The sequence below is a fragment of the Periplaneta americana genome, chromosome 2 (assembly GCF_040183065.1).
Source record: "Periplaneta americana isolate PAMFEO1 chromosome 2, P.americana_PAMFEO1_priV1, whole genome shotgun sequence".
In the NCBI taxonomy this organism is placed as follows: Eukaryota; Metazoa; Arthropoda; class Insecta; order Blattodea; family Blattidae; genus Periplaneta; species Periplaneta americana.
Window position 1 is genome coordinate 44,493,219 of NC_091118.1, and position 22,321 is coordinate 44,515,539.

A 22,321-nucleotide genomic window follows, 5' to 3' on the forward strand; every position below is an offset into this window, starting at 1 on the left:
ATTTGTAGTTTCTCTTTGTTGATCTCAGATGGTTAGGTCTGACTCATCTCAAATCTAAGAGTTGGGTCCAATATAAAACCTTCACTATTAGTCTTGTCTAGAGCACGATGTCCGCTCTTCTAATTCTGCCGCCTTCAGACGCAACGCAGTGCACCTCTTCATGGACCTCGAAGGATAATAATAACGATGATAATAATAATAATATCATTCCCATTGTGGAATCCTGGGAAACGAGAATGCGGATGCTTTAGCAAAGAAGGGCAGCACTGCTACTTACAGACCTGTTACTAAATCTACGTATTACTCTGTGAAAAGATTTATTAAATCTGCATACTTAGACTTCAACAAACAAAATTTGATAACACAATCTCAAGGGAAAAAATGGAACTCTCTGCATCAAAATCCACAGTTAATTCCCGATTTACCACGAAAATCGTCTGTAGCTGCATTTAGATTGGCAACAGGCCATGACTGTTTGGCCAAACACCTGCATAGAATTGGAATATGTCAGTCCCCTAACTGCCCATTGTGCAACTCAAACCCAGAAATGGATTCGGAACACCTCAAAATCTGTGCTTCAGTGGCTGGCCATGATAATATCTTTGAAAAATATTGGAGTGCAAGAGGTCAAATGACTTTATTGTCAAACGCCTGGCATTAGAAAACAACAACATAATAATAATAATAATAATAAACATCACCATCATCATCATCATCATCATCATCATCATCATCCTAACAGGTCACAGTCCTACAAGAACACAAAAGTTTTCGAACCAAAGATAATGACAATGATTATGATGATGATGATGATGATGATGATAATAATAATAATAATAATAATAATAATAATAATAATGACCGACAAAGAAAAATAAGATGAAAAAGATGACAACAATAATGATGATATGATGATTTGTGACAGGCAGAATACTTTTTTGCAATAAACAATTTGCTCAAAACAAGAAACTATAAGAAAATTACATACTTGCCAATATCATCCAATATCTTCTTCACCTCCTTCTGTGTTATCGGCACCAGATCTGCAGGTACTCCTGAAAGAAAGTCTTCTGGTTTGTTCTGGTCTTTATTTTGACTTGTAGAAGCACTAGGAGAACCATAGACAGACTCAGAATCCTGATGCTGTGTATTAACATCGCTTTCACTACCATATTTAACTGACTTTTCTTCACTGTCTCCTGCACATACAGGAATTGTTGTTTTTAATTTCTCCTGCACTTCCTGATCTACTTCCATTGCTTCTGATGGCATGTCCTCTTGTGACTGACTGTTGACATGGTCCTGCTTTTGAGATGACATTTCTTTGTTAACACATTCTTCACTTACTTTTCCTGCGATGTCTGTCAGTGTCTCACTTACATTTGAAGTTGATTTAATATGACTAGTACCACCTGCTACCTCAGATACAACACTCACCGGTGTAATCTGACCTATATCATCAATAATATGGCCTTCAGTATTGTCTCTATGAGGATTATGAAATTTACAGAAAACCTTGCAAGAATTAACAACAAAGAAATCATGAGCATGTTGCTTCTCTCCTAAAACAGAGTCTCCAAGTTCTTCCCTCATCATATACAAAGCAATTCTTGAAGCTACTCTTGCAATTGCGTTCTGTTGATTTGCACTTGTTTGTGGTTCGTCTGTCTCTTCGATACCATCAAAATCGAAGTCGTCTCCATCAACGTCATCTGGATCAATATCCACATCTTTTGAACATGAAGGTTCACCAACTTCTTTTCCTTTCTCCTTTTCATCCCAAAATGGTTTCTTGAAAATTATTGATGATGATACTAACTCCTTACCAGACTTGTATGTTCGAAGGATGTCACGGTATCTCTGAAATATCACACAAAAAGAAATATGTTAACAGTAAGTCTTTATTTGACCACACAGATTAAAAATACAGAAAATTACCGTATTTACTATAAGACCATTTTTTTTTGTTTTGGTAAAACTGCTGCCTTCAAGACTGAGGTGCGTGTTATAACCGAAAAAAAATGCTGCATCTCTAATGTCTTAGACCAGCGTTTTTCAACCTTCATCAACATGTAAAAGTGTAATTTAAAATCATGTGACACACTCACATAATCTAAACCAGTGGTTCCCAAGCAGGGGGAAATTTTGAAGATTTTAGGAGGGAATGTATTTACTGAGTATTGACTTGTGTCACGTTTGCTGAATGTTGATTCTTGTGAACTCACTTTTTTACTCGTGCTATTTCACTCTTTTCACTTTCATTTTTTTTATAATTAGTTATAATCTGGTATATGTATGTTTGCAAGGAATATTTTCGGGTAGATACGGACATAATTTTTGATGGCATATATGTGAAATGTGTCGTAGTTCCAGTGCAGTGAGTGAGTTGAAAGCGAAATGAGTGTAGTGTTGAAAGGTACTTGTGCAGATATAAACATATCATACTCGTGGGTTTTAGTTCGATCTTAGGTTTAAGATACAAATTAGATTTACTTTAAATGTTATTTTAACCGATCGTGCTTCATTTAATTTAGGATGTTCCCTGTTGTTATTATTATTATTATTATTATTATTATTATTATTATTATTATCATTATTATTATTAATTATTGTTAGTATTAATTATTAGTATTATTATTAATTGTATTTTTTATTGTCTTTATTGAGTGTAATTAGTTACCACTGCCACCGGGTATATACCCATTGCAGTGTGAATACATACATACGTACGTACGTACCTACATATATACATACATACATACATAGATTTACATTAAACCAATTAAGGGGTTAGGTACAGCTTACAGCAGAAAAATTTTGGAAATATTCAACATTTTTTCCTTCATTACTGTATCTTGTACAATAATGAAAATTAATATGTGTAAAACATTGTCCTTCTGCTATACGAAAAAATAATTTTACGATTTAAAAATTATTTAATTTTTTTTTTTTAATTCAGTTCACTGTGCAGTGATGAAGAGTTTCCCACATAACTCAAAAACTATCAAACATTCTGTGATGAAATTTCTTGTGTGTATTAATGCATGTCATATCTACAATATGATGCAAGATCACTTTTCTATCTTTGATAGATGGTCTGATAAAAAATAAATTAATTTTACAAAATGATCAAATATCAATATTTTCTTCTAACACAAAACAAAAAAAAATATTATTTATTAAGGAATGTAGCTGAAAGAGAATGATACTGTAAACATGAGTTTCAGCAATGAAATAAAAGAGAGAACATGAAAAAGTTAACAAGTTTTATGAGTTATGAGGGGAACGCTTCATCACTGCACAGTGAACTGCACATTTTGAATTTTGAAAAAAAAATATATATATAAATAATTTTTTTTAAATTGTAAAAATATTTTCTTCATATAGCAGAGGGACAGTGTTTACACATACCAATTTTCACTACTGTACAAGATATAATAATGGAGGAAAAAAAAAACGTTGAATATTTCCAAAAATTTTACTGCTGTAAGCTGTACCTAACCCCTTAAGAGAATAGAACATGTTCGAATTATAATTGTACACTAACTTTAAAATTAAAAGTACAACATTATATGTGGGTTCACCCTGTAAACCTTGTGTCAATTTCTATGCTATTACATGGTTAAAATTAATTTTAAATTATAGCCTATATAGACCTGAAGATGACTATTTCACAGTCAAAAACGTTTGTCAAATTGGAACATGAAAACAAAACATGTCTAAAATTTAAGCTATATAAGTGAATGATAAATTATAGACAAAGCTAATAAAAGGATTTCACTCATTCAATAATGTACATGCAGCCACGTAACTGCACATGTTTGCTGCTTTGAGACTGTAAACTCCACTGCTCCGCTACACATGCTCTAACGTCACAAACTCATAATCTGCCGACTACTGTATTAGATGAACGAAATCACTAGATTGTGCAGCAGGAATTCAGAATAAGACACGATTCCCCTGTTTAGTTTGTTCAAGTCACGCAGACTTATATTTACATATAATGTATTTAGGTTCACTTACCTGAACTATTCTTGCATATGTTTCATCTTTTTCAGACACTCTGGGATCTAGGATGATCACCTGTTCAGGAATTTCTATATCGAAGCTCATCTGAAACAAAATAATAATTTTAAAGATGATATCAGATTTCTATTAATAAATGTTTTACAAATATAATACTTTTTGGGAAAATCATTTTCTTTTTACTTCGTTAATTAACGATGCTGTATCCATAACTGGGTTATTTAGCATCGATGGAATTGGTGATAGAAAGATGGTATTTGGTGGGATAACACTGAGGATTCGCCATAGATTACCTGACATTCGCCTTACGTTTGGAAAAAACTTAGGTAATCAGTCCAAGAGGGAATCGAACCCATGTCAGAGCACAGCTCTGGATCAGTAAGCAAATGTGCTACCACCTGAGTTACGGCGGTGACCAGGAAAATCATCCTGTTAGTGGAAAGGTTAATGTGTTGTACAAATACGAAGCTGACTTTCATATCTCCCCTATGAAAAAACTATTAATATCACATTACATCTCCCTTCAAGTCGAGAAACTTTTGTCTGTTCTTCATGTGATCTGTTTTAAGTGCCTGACCCAGTATATGTTGTGTGAACCTCACCTGCTTCTTAGTAAACAATTCAACAAGTGCAGCTGCAGTGCCTCCATCACTCACGCCCACTTCAAGACCCAATGCTGGCTCCAAATCAGCCGCATGCTCCATGTACCACGACCTTAGCTTCTTCGTCATCAAGTGGCTCTCGTAGAAGATATCATACTGGTACTTCGTCTGCAGCTGATACACGTAGCTTGAAGCAAATCAAATACACAGTAAATGTCTGTACTACCTTCTTTAATGTTCCTATCAAACTACAGAGAGTAAAGAATGGTGATACTATGGCAATAACAGATAAATAATACAATAAAATTTAAAAAATTAGAATATCATACCATATCATGTCATATGAAGAGTCCACTGCAAGAATGATGGATATAATTTGGAACACATTTTTCAGGAGAAGCAATTGAAAGTTTGAAATGCTTAGCGCTCGAAGCTTAACTGTGATTTTCCGATCATTACTGGACAATGACTATCAGTGTTAATGCCATATAGCTCTCTATGTACATTCTATATGTATATCAGTCCCCTAACTGCCCATTGTGCAACTCAAACCAAGAAATGGGTTCGGAACACCTCAAAATCTGTGCTTCAGTGGCTGGTCATCATAATATCTTTGAAAAATATTGGAGTGCAAGAGGTCAAATGACTTTATTGTCAAACGCCTGGCATTAGAAAACAACAACATTCTACATGTCTTAAGCTATGCATTGACAGTCTTGGTTCATTTTCGACAAGAAAGTGACATCCATCATTCTTGCAGTGGACTCTTCATATATCGTATCATATATGACATATCATATCAAGTTCTACTCTTCTACTAGATCACTGTCCTATGACTGTAACGCTTAGTTGTTTGCACTTATTAATCGTACTTCACCAACCATCACTAAGATTCAAAATAAAACACTGTAATTGCATTTCCTACATTCTTCATCAATGGGCCATTCTTTGCTTTATTCTTACTCTCTTCATCTAACCTTCTCACTTACCTGTCATTCCCTCACTGCATCTACTCTTGCACTTTCACATGCCTCATTACACTTCCTTGTACATGTGTTACTTAAGGTACGGTCACACTTCGTTACTTTTGCTGTGCAACTTTTGTACTGCAGCTGCAAAAGTTGCGTGTCGTGTTCACACATAAGCCAAAAGTAGCGCGCTGGACGTTACTTTTCATGCTGCGCAACCCGAGTGCTGCAAAAGTTGCAAATGGAGGTTGTGAGTCTGTTCACACACAAGGCGCTACTTTTGCAGCTGCAGTCTTGTTGCAGGTTTCCATCTCCGTGTTGACTTCTCAATATAAATTTTGTGATTATGTTCGCATTATTATGAAACTCATGCGATACCTTACTTATCTATTACTTGCTTTTTGTTCTAACTAGTATTCAGAAATTGGCATTATTTATACCATAAAACTATTAAAAACGCCTATATACTAAATGAAAACCAACAGCATATTCACGTAATCAATGTTGGCAACCCTTCTGTTTAAAACTACGCTACGGAAAATTAAAAAAATGAATTATATCGTCAGCATATATACTCAGACTGTGTTGTACATTTAGTAACTGTTACAAATAATTTATTTTCATCATATCTAATATTAAAATATATCCAAGCAATAAAAGTATCATTGGCACATTTGGGTGGCAACACTGATTGCAAGCACAGTAACAGTTTCAACAAAACCGATATCAAAAATGCTGCGGCTGCAACCCTAAGAACCCTATTCACACATCGCTACTTTTAAGGTGCGCGGAGCATGAAAAAGTAGCAGGCAGCAGGTTTGGCAGCCGCTACGTTTCGGGTTGCACTGTTGTTCACACGTCACAGTACAAGAGTTGCACAATTTTTGTACTGCAGCACTGCAAAGGTAACGACATGTGACCATACCTCTACGCTGCTCTTCTCTGTTATATTCATTCTCATCATGAGTAACAGAAGAAATATTACCATTTTTCTGAACAAATATATTTGGTTGTAGAAAATAAATTCTCACCTGATAGAAAGCTGATATGGGGATGATGACACTGGTAGATAATTTCCAGTTTTCGGTTTCAGACGCATGTAACTCTTCTTCAGTGACACCATCTGGTCACTACGGATCTTAGCCATGGCTGAGCGAAGCAGGTTGTCCGGGTACTGTTGGTACACTTGGAACAGTTGATATGTATACGATGTCTTATCTGTCGCACAGCACAAAGAGCTCTGAAGCAACGAAATAAATTAACATTACTGCAATTAATTTTAGCAACATATAGGTGACAGATAAAATAATGTGAACACATCTAAAATTGATTTTTAATAAAGGGTAGGACTGCCCTTTACCTTTAGTTGAGTGGGTCGGGGTAATTTGAGTGTCGTGCGATACTATTGGTGTAAGTCACAATTTATAGAATAAAACTTTACCTAATCTTCAAACACATGCCAATTTAATATAGCTCAATGTGTGTTCCAACAAGACTAGAACTGATTCCGAACCAATACTGAACTCCGAGTTCCCTGTTTCAAAATGTTTTAGAACTCGTTCGGAATGAGTGAAATTGGTCCTGGATTAAGAGAAGGAACTGGGAATTCTGAACTTCTGACGCATGCGCAGATGGTTTAATCTGAAGTTAAGGTTAAAATGCTCCGAGACTAGGCAGGTTAAAATAAAAAATAATCCATCATGAGTGATTTGGAAGGTGATAGTGGTATATTTTACAAAAACTTAAGTTCGGAAGATAAATATAATTTTAATATGAGAAGAAACTCCAAAGGCCATGAAAGAAGAGTTCAACAAATGTTCCAACAATGTAAAATCCTGAACTAGTTCTGACATTGTACTTAACTGGAGCATGCGTCAAAAGAAGTTCTGTATTAGTTCGGAATGCGTTCTGAATTGCTTACTAGAACAAACCTATTGTCCATTTCACAATTGTCTATCATGGAGTATTAAAAATTTGTGTTGATCACACCAATACTGTCTGGTAAAAAAGTCTGATTTTTATTTACAAGTCTATGACATGACACATCACATTCAAAGCAATATTGTTGGGAAACCAGCTGCGATACAGTAACCAATGTATGTGTACATTGCACATGTTTAGGGCATGTTTTTAATAAATCCAATAATATATCATTAATAGTTTGTTAGTAAATTTCAATTTACAAGCATGGAGTAATTTGGGTATAATTATAAGTTAATTGGCAACTAACCTAGTTTTTCATTTCGAATCATACCATGTACACAAATTATGGATTGGTGAAAGACAAATAAGTATCCGAAGTGTTATTTGCCCCAGATTTTAATGAGAGATATTTTAAATTTACAAAATAAGCCTTATCAAGAACTGAAGTATTGACTGATATTTTTTAACTTGTCAGACTTAATTAAAATTTTTAAATGTCTAGCTAACCTGTACATTCTGTTATTGAATACATACACGAACATATGGTTGGGATAATATGATTTTATAAGGACTTAAGAAGCAGCTTTACTTCAATAATATACATTATACCCTAATTTTTCATCCAAGGGGGTAAATTGAGAATAGTTAAACTTAGGGTTGTTATTATTACGATAAGAAAAGTTCAACATTCTTGAAAATGCAATAGAATCATTCTAGTAGGTTACAGTGCTAACATATAAAAAACTGACTGGAAAATTTTATCATGGTAATAGGCTGTGTGTCTATAAACTTAAAAAGGCTGTTTTTATATCCAAATTACTCCAACCCACACTATAGCTAGTAGTAGATGCAAAATGTTAAAGAGACTTGCTGGAAGTAAATGGGACAATCCAAGGAACAAGCTGAATACTACCTACACCATGTACATAAAACCTATTTTAAAATATTGTCGTAAATTTCTCATGACTACATCTTCCTCAAATAAAGAACTTTTTGAACATACACAAAATCGAGCCCTATGGCTAATAACTGGTTCTGCCAAAACTTCCCCAATTGTATCCATAAAATTCTAACAGACAGACCACTTTTGTTAGACTAGAAATGCAAGCTCTCTTAGCATGAAAAGTTAGTTACATTTCCAGACAGTAATAAATAGCACAAATACCAAGACACCAAACATACTATGTTGTTGTTTTCTAACGCCAGGTGTTTGACAATAAAGTCATTTGACCTCTTGCACTCCAATATTTTTCAAAGATATTGTCATGGTCAGCCACTGAAACACAGATTTTGAGGTGTTCCGAATCCATTTCTTTGGTTTGAGTTGCACAATGGGCAGTTAGGGGACTGATATATTCCAATTCTATGCAGGTGTTTGACCAAATAGTCATGGCCTGTTGCCAATCTAAATGCAGCTACAGACGATTTGCGTGGTAAATCGGGAATCAACTGTGGATTATGATGCAGAGAGTTCCATTTTTTCCCTTAAGATTGTGTTATCAAATTTTGTTTGCTGAGGTCTAAGTATGTAGATTTAATAAATCTTTTCACAGAGTAATACATAGATTTAGTAATAGGTCTGTAACAGTGCTGCCCTTCTTTACTAAAGCATCCACATTCTCATTTCCCAGGATTCCACAATGGGATGGTATCCATTGGAATACAATTCTTTTATTGAGTTATATTAATTGAGAGAGCATTTTAGTTATTTCTGCTGTTTGAGATGAAGGTGTGTGTCTAGAGAGTATTGATAGAATAGCTGCTTTGGAGTCTGACAATCTAACTGCATGGTGCCATATTGCTATTGATTGAGATGAGCTATCATATATGCTGACACAACTGATTATTGAAAACTGATTCAATATTTCGGGCTTCATTATCACAAAATCCACTTGAAAAATATTCCTTGAAAGAGAAATTTCCTTGAACTGGGTTTCCTTAAAAGCAGGAATGAATTACATTATTCTTTTGGTAATTTGGCTGGGACTTAAAGATTATTCCTTAAAAATGGGAACGTTACAACAGGGTTTTACTCAAGCCGCTATTCAAGCTATAAGTTTAACTTCTCTCAAAACAAGCAAGATCAAAGAATTCCATATGATTAAACAGATATACAGTAAAATTTAAATAAAACACTATCATTACAATGGATTCAAGCACGAGAGATTACTCATATTAATGTAACAAAATTTGATCATCTTCAGAAACAAAAAGTAGGCCTATCTCTTCTGTATTTGTGCAGGACATGCAACTCCATAAGTTAAGTTAGCTTCAGAATTAACTTACATGAATGATGGTGTTTACAATGGCACAGTAGATGTCCACCACATTCTTTACATCTTGGAAGCGCCCTCTTTTCTTAAGAGTTGGTGATGGATACACCAACTCATATTGTTTTCTGTAAGAAATAAGTAACAGATTATAATTAAAATCTGGATCTCTACCATAGAGTTTGCAGTTAACCCTCACATAAAATCAACAAAACCAACGTTTAAGTGATATAATGGGGAATGGTGGAGACAAAACTGAGACAGAAGGGAGAAATGTCATGACCTAAACTGCCTTATCAATAACAATTGCTGTAAATTAAATACACAGCATTTTTTTTTTCAAGCAGAGTTCCATTATTGCCATAACTTGCCTGGCAGAACCAATACATAATTGCTGGCCAGGTTGTCTTCTTCAGCTCTAAGTTCATGTAACACTTACTAGCTCACATTCTTATAGTTAATCAATAACATCTCTAGAGGCCATATGCTTATCAATATCAGTGGTGATTTTTCGCAAGAGTGATAAATAGGGCTCGGAAGTTGATGAAATATAATCTTTTTTCTGAGACATCACAGACAATACAGGTTGCAATACAAACGTGTTTCACTTCAACATGAGCAAAATATAGCCTACCTTTATTTTGCATTATTTTACATTTTTCGGTCTTTTATTGTATATTGGTCATTTTTTTAAAAATGTTCTACTTTTTGTTGCATTTTTGCTCCTTATGAACGCATTTTTTTAAGCTGTAGTCACAATCTATATTCGAGAATCTAATGTAGATTGTTTACGCAATTTGATTATGTCTTACAGGAATTTTACTGCAGCCACAGTGCCCGCAGTCAGCATATTATACCTCACAAGTGAAGACATAAAAATGCCGAAGCAGACAAAGTTTTTTTGTGACAGCGACTGACTTTGGTGACAATGTATTTTCCATAGATGGAAGTATACTTTATATATATATATATATATATATATATATATATATATATATATATACATTTTACCGTTATAATCATAGTCATTCTTTTTAATTTTAATGTCATATTTTCAAAAACTTAAGGTCATTTTATAGATCATTTTTATGTGATTTTCAGGTCATCAACTTCCGAGCCCTATTGATAAAATAAATGACTATAAAGACTTGTGCCTTTGTATTTTCATGTTTCATGCCCTGTATATAACCCTTTTCAATGAATTTTGAATATGCGATAAAATGCAAAATGTACTCAAAATGCGAAATTTATACTAAAATACGATATAAATGCCACAACCACATTTTTTAATTAAAAGTTTTTTTAAGTAAAATTTATATTTATGTAATATATTATATTCTTTTCTTCTTCTGAAAAAAAAAAAAAAACTATATCGAGGAGATTGTGCAGTCTTCCATGGTGCAGATGTAGGAATTGCACAAATATTTTTTCCAAGGGGTTGGTAAACTTTTAAACCCTACCATTGCTGGTCAGATATTATCAGTTGATTTGAAATGTTTATGTGTAAGCAAAACAAAAGTTCCATTTTTGTAAAATGTTAACATGAATACTTTTCTCGATGGATATGAATATTTTCGTACCTAAATTTTTTAAATTATTCAGAACAATAAAAATGTGGACTGCGTGAATATGGTATTGGCTCTGGAGCTTGAATACCCAGAGTTCGTCCAACCAGCTCTGCAATGTATTTGGGGTCGTACCAACAACGTAGATGTTGAAACATTTTTCAGTAAATACAACTTAATTGTAAATGACAGAACAAGAATGATAGAACAAAATGTACAGAGGTGTACTACAGTTTCTTTCAATGGTGTCACTGCAATCAATCTTATGTGGATTGTCAAAGAAGAAGGTAAAATGAACATTTAATTGAAAACCCTGTTTTTTTTCTTGGTTATAATAACAACACTGTATTAACTACTCGATTATTTAGTGTCGATGGAATTGGTGATAGCGAGATGGTATTTGGCGAGATAAGGCCGAGGATTCGCCATAGATTACCTGATATTCACCTTATGAAGATCTAATATGCGATAGTATTAACAACTAACAAATAAACAAACAAACAAAGGCAATGGTAAAGGGTTATGGTCTGTCGTTCTTTGCATGAATTTAATTTCTCCTTGCTTATGAGGCATCGTCCTCACAGCGTGTTATCCTACAGACAGGTCACATGAAATACTTTGCAAATATAGTTCAAAGAATATTTAGGAATAAGTGAAGCACAACAAATAATAGTGAAATAAGCACACAGTTCCCATAATGTAACTTCATTTATACATGTGCCATTAAGCTAGCCAGTATTGACAACATCAACAAACAAAAATCACCAGGCTTTGAAAATCCTGCACAGTTTCGTAAATGAAAGGAATAACAGAAGCCTAAACTAACCTAACCTAACTTAACCTGTCACAGATTCGTATACGCAAGGTATAACAAAAGTCTAAACTAACCTAAGCTAACTTAACCTGTCACAGATTCGTATATGCAAGGTATAACAAAAGTCTAAACTAACCTAACTTGTCACAGATTCGTATATGCAAGGTATAATAAAAGACTAACCTAACCTAACCTGTCACAGATTCGTATATGCAAGGTACAACAGAAGTCTAAACAAACCTAACCTAACCTCTCATAGATTCATATATGCAAGGTATAACAAAAGTCTAAACTAACCTAACTTGTCACAGATTCGTACATGCAAGGCATAACAAAAGCCAAGCCAAGCCAAGCCAAGCCAAGCCAAGCCTAACCTAACCTAACCTGTCACTGATTGGTATATGTAAGGCATAACAAAAGCCTAAACTAACATAACCAGTCACAGATTCGTATATATCGTGAGTGTACACTAGCGTGAAACTTTTGCAATGTCACATAAGTTATGTTGGTAAGATGGTAAGACAATTGAAGGTGCATAAGCGGAGTAGGAAGGGAACTACCTCAGTGCTAGTTTAACCTGAAATTTAACCTTTCAGAAACGTATTCCATTACTCATCAATCGCTGTAAGACCAGCACTTGTCTTACTCAAATGTTTGGATCTCAAGTGCCTTTTATTGCGATATTATCATCAACCTGGATCCCAAGGAAAAATAACTGAAGACTCCTGGGGTATACAGTAGTTTTCAAACCTTACAAGTTGGTACTGGTTTCATTACTATCGAGTAGCACACAAAAAAGTAGCTTGGGTCAGAAAAAGTGTAAATATATCGCCTTTTTTAGTCATGCAACAGCTGCTGATGCACAATGTTAGGTCAGTCGCCCAGTACTGCGTGTCCTGTGAATTTATGTGGCTGGAGAGATGGGACCAAGCCTCATCACTGATAAAGTATTGGAAAGGATATAACAGGATGTTCAGAAGTCAGGTATAGTAATCTACAAGTTTGCGATTGTCAGGCACAGACACCACATGATATGGTTTAAAATGTAGGCTTGTCCCTGAAAACTTCGCAGGTTTCCCTAAACAAATCCATTCTCACATAATATGCTTCCACAATTTGCACTCTTTCTTCTATCGAATAAGTCATCCTGCAGAATAGGAACAGAAACATGTGTTTCAAGTAATGTAATGAAATAAACTGCTGACAGAAGACTGCCAACTACCGATTATTGCACAAAAACTGACCACTGTTGCAGCTGTTTACACAATACAATACGATAATGGCACTTCCAGCTGTCAAATATCACATTCATTCAAACGAGAGACAGGCTACTTTTTACGTACCACCCATTGTATCATGTTTGCGCACTAAAAACCAGTACACCATATTTAAAAAAAGAATACAATGAAGGACGAGGATAACAATAGAGTAACGAATATGCTTACTTGAATTCTGCCAAAGACACTGGAATGCAGTTTCCAGTTTGTTTGTAGTCTGATGGATGAGGGTTGAATTTTCGTTGTAGAACAGAGACCAGAACCTTGAATTTCTCTGCAGCAAGCTTCTCCATTTCCTCTATATCATCAGTCTTTGATTTCAACTCTTGAATTGTATTCTGTAAAAGAAAATATTACACAAAGACGTTATTACACAGTAAATATCGACAATTCAGTAACGAAGAAAGTAAAGCTCAACATTTTAATAGCTGAACTTATACAAACTGTTCTAGACAGTTTTTCCACACTGTTGCTAGAAGATCGAGCCAATTCAGGCAGTTGTTAATGTAACATGTGGTCTGATGTTGCCAACAAGCTGATTTCAAAGTCTACACCAGTGCTTCTCAATCAGTGGTACACGTATTCCTGTGGGTACTTCAAGAGGACTCAAGGGATACAATTTTTTTGTCCATGATATTACTATAGTCGCGACACTGTTATTCCCAGCGTGAATCCTCCTCTTTGCTTACGTCTTAGGAAGTCAAGGCTCTATAAAGTCTAGGTAGGTAGTATCGTTCGCCATTTTTGTTCTTTTATTGTCGAGCTACCAGTCGAGGAATCTATTTGTCACACCATGTCGTAGCTCCTATGATAATAAATCAAATGCACTGTAATTCAGCAAACATCCTTATATACTTTCTGCGAATGCCAACGAAAGAGCCAAAATGGCGGGCGATTATATTAAGTATTTATCGAGCCTTAGGAAATGCATAACGTCTTCATCAGGGAATCACAAGACGCACACGTTTAAATGTAGCCGACTGCAACATGATTGGCTGCTGGAAATTAGAGCGATGGGACTATAGTATAGTACAAGGGTCATTTCATAAATAATCTACAGGTTGGCAGAACTGTGAAGTAGATGAGGCAACACCAATGAAAATTATGTCAGTTGCAGTTGAAGGATTGAGGAAGAAGCATGTGTGCACGTTTCGTCCATAGCATATTCTGTGTTAGGTAACGAGAGCTAGAAATGGAGTCTATACAGTACATGTCTTGGTACCAGTACTGTGATGATTGAAAACCAAACATCGAATCTTTACGTGGCAAACTCCCCCCTCCCCCACTGAAATCCACACTTCCACAGTGTTTTGAGTGGAGTTTGTGGTGAACTTACATTGGACTGTAATACAGTTTCTCATTGGGCTACTCATTTTCGTGATGATTCTGTTAGCAAGTTTACAATGTTCAGGCAGTTCTGCTTCTGTTCGGCAGTAGAGCAGTAAGGGATCCAATGCACAGAAATTTTTCTCTTCTTCAAATTCTTTGTCAAAATACGGAATACTAAATTTGGTGAACTCTCCATAGCTTCTGAAAGTTCCTCACATGTTGCTCGACAACCTTCTTGAAAAGCATCTGCCACAAGTTTCACAATTTCATTACGTGTTGATGTTTTCGGCCTTCCTGGTCTTGCGTCATCATCTAAGCTGACACAAAAACGAGTAGTACAACGAGAAACAGTACTAAGGTTCACTGTAAGCTCACCATAAACTCCAATCCGCTGTGGATTTCTGTGAGGTTTTGCCACATAAATATTCGATCTTTAATCTTCAATCATTACAGTACTGAGACACGTGTAGGCTCCATTTCTAGCTCTCATTACCTAAACATAGAGTATGCTATGGACGAAACGAACACACGTGCTTCTTCCTCAATACTTAAACTCCAACTGACGTAGCTTTCATTGGTGTTACATCATCCACTTTACAGTTCTGCCAACCTGTGTATTATTTATGAAATAATCCTCGTATTACTAGTATATTACAGTATAGTACTGTGTAGGGCAGGGCTGGGCACTAAGAGCAAATTCTACTCTCTCACGGGAAGCCATATGACTTCTCTTCAATCCCTTTCTTTCCTGCTGAACACCGTGAAGCACTGATGCCGTGAGGGATGAATATTAAGCATCCCCGTTTAGAGTTTGGATTCGCTCCCAGTGCCCAGCCCTGGTGTAGGGATTGGGACTTGTGTTGCAAGTGCATTGCTTTGATGGAATTTCTTCCATTTGTATCTACGTATATAATAGTGCAGTGGTGTCATGAAATCAGCATGGTAATTTATGATTTTGAAGATATTTGGTTTGAAACATGCTCTGTCTTGAAAGACAGCATATAACTGTACTACTACTCAGCATTCAGGCAGGGATGTAGAAAGTGTTACAGTAAGGGATTGTAGTTGTAGGGTAATTACAATCATAAAAATAAGACAATTTATTCTATAAGTGCCTGAGATACAACATGTACAATAATAATATCATCAGCAGTAAATAAATTGTAATGAGTTTATACTGTATAACAACTTCTACAAAAGTCAAAGGAATAAGACACAAACTTTATTTAAATTTGAAATATTTGTGTTATGTAATTATGATTTTATGACTACTTATTTATAAAATAACGGTACTTCACGTTAAATAATATAGCATATTCCTCTAAGAGAAAAAACCATTATTACTTGTTTCTTTTTTTCAATGTCTTGTGAGACAGTATAAATGATGTACATGGTTTTTTCTCTTAAAGGAGTATACTATATTATTTAACGTGAAGTACCGTTATTTTATAAATAAATAGTCATAAAATCATAATCATGTATCACAAATATTTCAAATTTAAATAAAGTTTGTGTCTTATTCCTTTGCCTTTTGTAGGATTTGTTATACAGCATAAATTAATTACAATTTATTTACTGCTGATGATTGTTATTGTACATGATGTATCTCAGGCACTTATAGACAAAATGTAAAACAAAAAGACAATTCTTTTCTAAGCTTTCTTCTGAATGTGGTCAATTATACTTGGACAAGTTTAAGTGACTTACGTTAAATTGCTTGATTATCTCTGGATCCTGTCGCACCTCCTCTAGATGCAGTGCAACACTGTGAGCAGTTGATTTGTTCTTCATCATGTACAGAATCCGACGCTGACATGCACGAGAGGTCTTGTTATGTGAGGACTGTAATATTAAAACAAAATTACATTTTCTTATACCAACAATACTGATGTCCCATACTATAGAAATTCATACTACACATAAGGGTTATAGTTTTAAACACAGCAACTAAATCTAACAAATGATTTGTAACAACACTTTCTGGTTGTGCCATTTTATTTTGGCACACTACCTTTTATTTCCTTTTACTTTCTTTCTTTCCTTTCTATTCTTATTATTTTCCTTTTAGTATTAGTTTACCTCACTTTTCATAGATGGCTTTACTTCTTCTCCATTTTCTGTCTTATTTTCTCCTTTAGATAGTTTGTTTCCTTTCTTCCATTATTTCTCTATTATTCCTCACATATAAGGAGCGAACTTTAGTGATCACGTGACTTGGGTTTGGTTTGTGATTGGTTATTTTGAGGGAGCATTAACATACAGTTTTACTTTCGGGGAGAATTTCGATTTGTGGTTTAGTCTGGTGGAACGACTCGTTGAGGGAGGTTGGATGACAGCTGGGAGAGCTGTGAGTTGGTGTTGTGGCTATTCGCGATGGGATCACGGGTGACCCAGTTTGGAAAGCACGTGGACTGATGCAGTCTGGGATCGAATGGGGTTCGTGACTTTCTACAGGCAGCAGCGTAGCCGAGCTGCGGTGATGTATGTAGTGTGTTTATGAAGGTATGAGTGTCGAATTGAACCTATTGTTGAGTGGATTTCGAAACTGGCATACCAGAAGGTAAACAGGTTTTCACATTTAGCAAGGTTAAACGTATTATGATTCATAGAAAGAGTTTGATTTGAGATAAAGTGTGAAAGAATTAGCTGGCATTCGTCAAGGGTTTTACATTGAATGTGTAATAGTTATTTCTGCTACACCAGACAAGTTGGGACTTGTCTAACGAGCTGCTAATAATTACAAACTGTGAGGATAGATGGCATTACTAGTTTGTGTAATGGCGTATGCCAGTTCAGTGAACTCTAGGGCTCAGCCAGTGTCGAAGAGATGAGGAATTATCATTGATTGTACTTTACTGGAGACCTTGGTTCATTGCTATTTTTCCTAAAGTGTTCTTAATAAATGTTGACAGTGAATGTTAATGATTTATATGGAGTGTTTTCTGTGTATCACCTCACCAAACAGACAGTCGACCCTATCATAGCTTTCTACGACAGGGTAATACTTTATCTTTGTAGTATTGTTTATTCTATACTTTTTTAACAACTATACAAAGCGAAGAGAGGAGTGCCGTTGCATAGTAAGCAATATGACGGAAAGAGAACAATATCTGATGTTATATTAGAGCAAATGCAAGTTTAAGACAAATTTTCCAATACCAAAACAGGACAATCAAACAGAACATAGTGAACAGTCTATAATACATGTATACACACTGAACCGTAAGTAATGTCATTAATTTCAGGGGGTTATTCTTTGTGATACTGCAAACAAAAGAGTTGAATACAATTTTTCCCGTTTTTGCTTCCTTTTCGAGATAAAAATTGTTTTTTAGGAAATATTTCATAGCATGTTTTGGGAAAGCCATTGATTAAATTCCCAATATGCTCAGTCAGTTTAAGAGAACAGTGTATTATGATAATAAATGATTGGAAGAATTTTAGTTTTGTCCTTTAAATATGCAGAAATTTGATCCGAAGAAATGTAACTACATGTTCTGAAGAGAAATTTTAAAATGTTACATTTGTTTGGATCAAATTTCTGCACATCTAAAGGACAAAACTAAAATTCTTTAAATAATTTATTATCACATTACACTGCTCTCTTAAATTGACTGAGCATTTAGGGAATTCAGTCAATGACTTTCCCAGAACATGCTATGAAAGGTTTCATATAAAACAGTTTTTATCTGATAAGAAATAAAAAACGAACAAAATGGTATTAAACTTGTTTGAAATACCTCAAAGAATAACCCCCTGACATTAATGACATTACTTACAGTTCACACTGTATGTATTTTAATACGAAATCTTTCAAAACATGATACAAATTTACCATGACCTAACATAAACTATGTTAGAATATACAGGGTCATCATTTTATTTTTACTAGCATTTTTAATATTAACTTGCCTACACCTCTGGATCAACGCCGTTTGCTATCCCCTTCCACTACTGGAGTTCGATGATACTGGCGTAATATACAAACAAATCATTTTACTAGGTATAGGAGGGAAGAAAAGTAGTTCATCCATTTACGTAAACTAGGAAATATCGCGATTTTGAGTTTGATAATTTTCATTAGGTTTTTGTTTAATCAAAATACAGTCCAGTATTAACAACGAGTGTTTTTACTCATGAACTGAGCTGTCCATGTGGACGTATTCATTATGCAGTGTATATTATACTGTCTACAGCACATTAGCGTACAATATAGAGAATGAAGTTAAATTGAAAAATAATCATAATATGGATATTTAAACACATTTTTTTTAAATGGTGGCCGTCCATTTTGATACAGGCTTCAGTTCTAATATGCATATTATCGCACTATAGCCTATTGTACCTAATCCCAATTATCAGTTTCGTTCTTCGTACTAGTAACTCATGTTGAAGTAATTCTGCACCTACTCTATAAAAGAGTATCTTAAGTACTGTAAATTAAATCTTCACTTCTGCCCGATCCGAAAAGATAAAATTACTCAGACATTATATCTACTGTCTGCCCAAGTGGTTATGTCGTAGGGTCATAGAAAGAGAGGAAATCATGTGACAGGTAATTACTTAACGAGGCCCTTTTAATTAAGATATTTTAAAAAGTTGTATAATATTACATAGATGTCCAATTCCTAACAGAAATTAATGTTCTCAGAAAAGAGCTAAGACAGCCCAGCCACTAGCTGGCGAATAAAACCTGGTGGGGGAAACCGGGATACGACGTAGGCAAATGGACGACAGTACCTGTGCGAAAATGATTCAATATTGAAAGCTCAATGGAAAATGCGAACTTATTTTTGGAACGTACTGTTTACTATGACCATAAGGCTACTATGACTGTATATACAGTCTTGGATCTGTGTGCAAGACGGTTGAACTTCATTAGCAGAAGGGGTGGGAGTGAAGTACATTCAAAAACTCAGGTACAATAAAAATTGAAGTAAAAATAAAATGATGTCCCTGTAGCTGGGTGTGAGAATTTTGCAATTTTTATAGTCAAATAGTGGGTAGAGAAATTCCCTCATGCAATACTTTTTCATGAGACTCTTATTACAAAAAATAACTTACAGGACATATCTTGTGCAGCACATCTCGTATTGTCTGAAAATTGATGATCTGCTTACGAGGAAATGGGCATAGATACATGACAGCCACTTTGCAAAGAAGAAGCAGATTGTCTTCTGTTATAGACCACTCTACACGCCTGCAAGAAAAGTTATTACAATATTAGCTCATATACACTGGAGTCTCAATTGTAGGCAGGGAAAATGTCTTGTTTACCCTTTCCTTATAAGACAGTAGGGGGTGGGGAGTGCGTGAACGAAGGTGAGGTATTCGTGTACAGTTGTCTCTTGGTAATAGTCGAGTGTTTTGTACTGGGTGTGTTACTTAAAAGAAAAAGAAATTCGTACTCAATGAAAACTAAATATTTGCTGTGATAGAAAGAATGATGGAAGGTGTAAGTGTGGCAAGTTTAGCTATAGAATTGTCCATACCAGAGAGTACATTAGCGAAGTGGAAGAGGCGTATTATTGGCAAGTGATTTTGATACTATACTTGTTTTTTTGAAAGATGGGACATGACAGTTAAGTGGCCGAGCTTGGAACTACAGCGCCATGTTGCCAATATGGACTACCACGCTACCAGCTGATGGAAGCTAGCAATTGTTGTTAAGATGACTGACGTTAAAACATTCATTGACAATTGACGCGAAGGTAAGAAAACAATACAAAAATCGACAGAGAATCAAAGACGAAACATACCAATGCTAACATTGCGTGCATAATAAATGTCGCCAAGAGAGCTATTAAGCTCTCACCATGTGGGAACTGTTAAGTTTGGCAACTCAACCGTTGTTACCATAGCAACAGGCCTACCACGCTATGTGATATTCAGTTTTTTTCCGATCGCAATGCTCCTGTCATGTCCCATCTTTCAAAAAAACAAGTATAGGCCTACTTTTTTTTTAGTAGGTTATTTTACGATGCTTTATCAACATCTTAGGTTATTTAGCGTCTGAATGAGATGAAGGTGATAATGCAGGTGAAATGAGTCCGGGGTCCAGCACCGATAGTTACCCAGCATTTGCTCATATTGGGTTGAGGGAAAATCCCGGAAAAAACCTCAACCAGGTAACTTGCCCCAATCGGGAATCAAACCTGGGCCACCTGGTTTTGTGGCCAGACACGCTAAATATTATTCCACAGGTGTGGACTTTTGATACTATTTCCAGTTGAAAATAGAAAAACTGTAAAGAAACCAAAGTTTCATGATGTGGACACAGTTTTGTTCCAATGGTTCACTAAAGAGAGGGGAAAAAAGGTACTCCTACAAACCTATGGATCAACAATTGGCTCTCTTCTAACAAAGGAAAGATTTTACAGTCCGTACAAAACAAATCAAATGACCTGGAAATGTACAAAAACTTGCCCAGCCATGTTCAAACATTTTTAACAAGAGCCAGAACAGGTCACATTGTCACACAATTGTACCTACACCGATTTCACATTTCTGATAATCCTACTTGTCTGTGGTGTAATAATCATGATGAAGATCTGGAACACATTCTTCTATACTGTCCGTCCATAAACCACAAAAGAAGTAAATTAAAATCATCAGTATCAGTTGCAGAAGACACAGCCCTGCAGTATATATTGCCTACACCCCCAACTCTGGCTACTAGCAACAGGCATCTATAATGAACACCAATCAAAATGCCCCTCATTTCTCGTGAAAAACAACAAATGAATAGACTACAGTGGACTATACTGGACTTTATGTTGTCAGAAAACAGCTGGATACATTAAGAAGATTGATTGATTGATCCATAAACCACAAAAGAAGTAAATTAAAATCATCAGTACCAGTTGCAGAAGACACAGCCCTGCAGTATATATTGACTACACCCCAACTCTGGCTACTAGCAACAGGCATCTAATATGAATACCGATCAAAATACCCCTCATTTCTCGTGAAAAACAACTGAATAGACTACAGTGGACTTTATGTTGTCAGCAAACAACTGGATACATTAAGAAGATTGATTGATTGATCAGGACCGATTCTTCTGGAAAAAACTAACAAGCTTAATTCTAAGTTCGAAGATATGGTATATGGAATATGGTTAAGAAAGATGCTATTAAAAAGTCATGGAGGAATTTGCTGCTAGACACGGACCAGGTATGTCAATTGAAATAAGCAACATTACAAAACTTGCTCAAGAAATCCCTCATTGTCAAAACATTATCTAACCAACTAAGACGAGTCAATGCACTAAATTAGGAAATACACATTAATATAATATACTTACAACTTGCTCATAAGCTTCAGGGCTTCCATGTCCACCTCATCATAATACGGTCTGTGAACACGCTTCTTCTTCTGCCGTGGCAGGACATGTCTCACGACCTTTTTCTTCTTTTCTTCCCTGCGTTTTGGTTCCACTGCATGTTTCTTCGGTTCAATTTTGCGACTAACAATTTTCTTCTTGACATTCGACAAACGGAACTGTGAAGGTTTATCACTAGGCTTCTATACAGAGAAACAAGATG

At 35.4% G+C, this 22,321-nt stretch overlaps 1 protein-coding gene across 2 annotated transcripts in view; it reads right to left on the minus strand.

The window, feature by feature from the left end:
• Positions 1–22,321, minus strand: part of LOC138693046 (general transcription factor 3C polypeptide 1) — a 93,561-nt gene that overhangs the window by 24,492 nt on the left and 46,748 nt on the right. For both annotated transcript variants that reach the window (XM_069816594.1, XM_069816604.1), the window contains exons 19-27: positions 22,081–22,301; positions 19,839–19,974; positions 16,482–16,616; positions 13,614–13,783; positions 9,806–9,917; positions 6,628–6,836; positions 4,629–4,815; positions 4,024–4,113; positions 989–1,860 (exon numbers count right to left, since the gene is read on the minus strand). In XM_069816594.1, the coding sequence (XP_069672695.1) occupies positions 989–1,860; positions 4,024–4,113; positions 4,629–4,815; positions 6,628–6,836; positions 9,806–9,917; positions 13,614–13,783; positions 16,482–16,616; positions 19,839–19,974; positions 22,081–22,301 (2,132 nt within the window). The remainder of the gene's footprint in view (positions 1–988; positions 1,861–4,023; positions 4,114–4,628; positions 4,816–6,627; positions 6,837–9,805; positions 9,918–13,613; positions 13,784–16,481; positions 16,617–19,838; positions 19,975–22,080; positions 22,302–22,321) is intronic.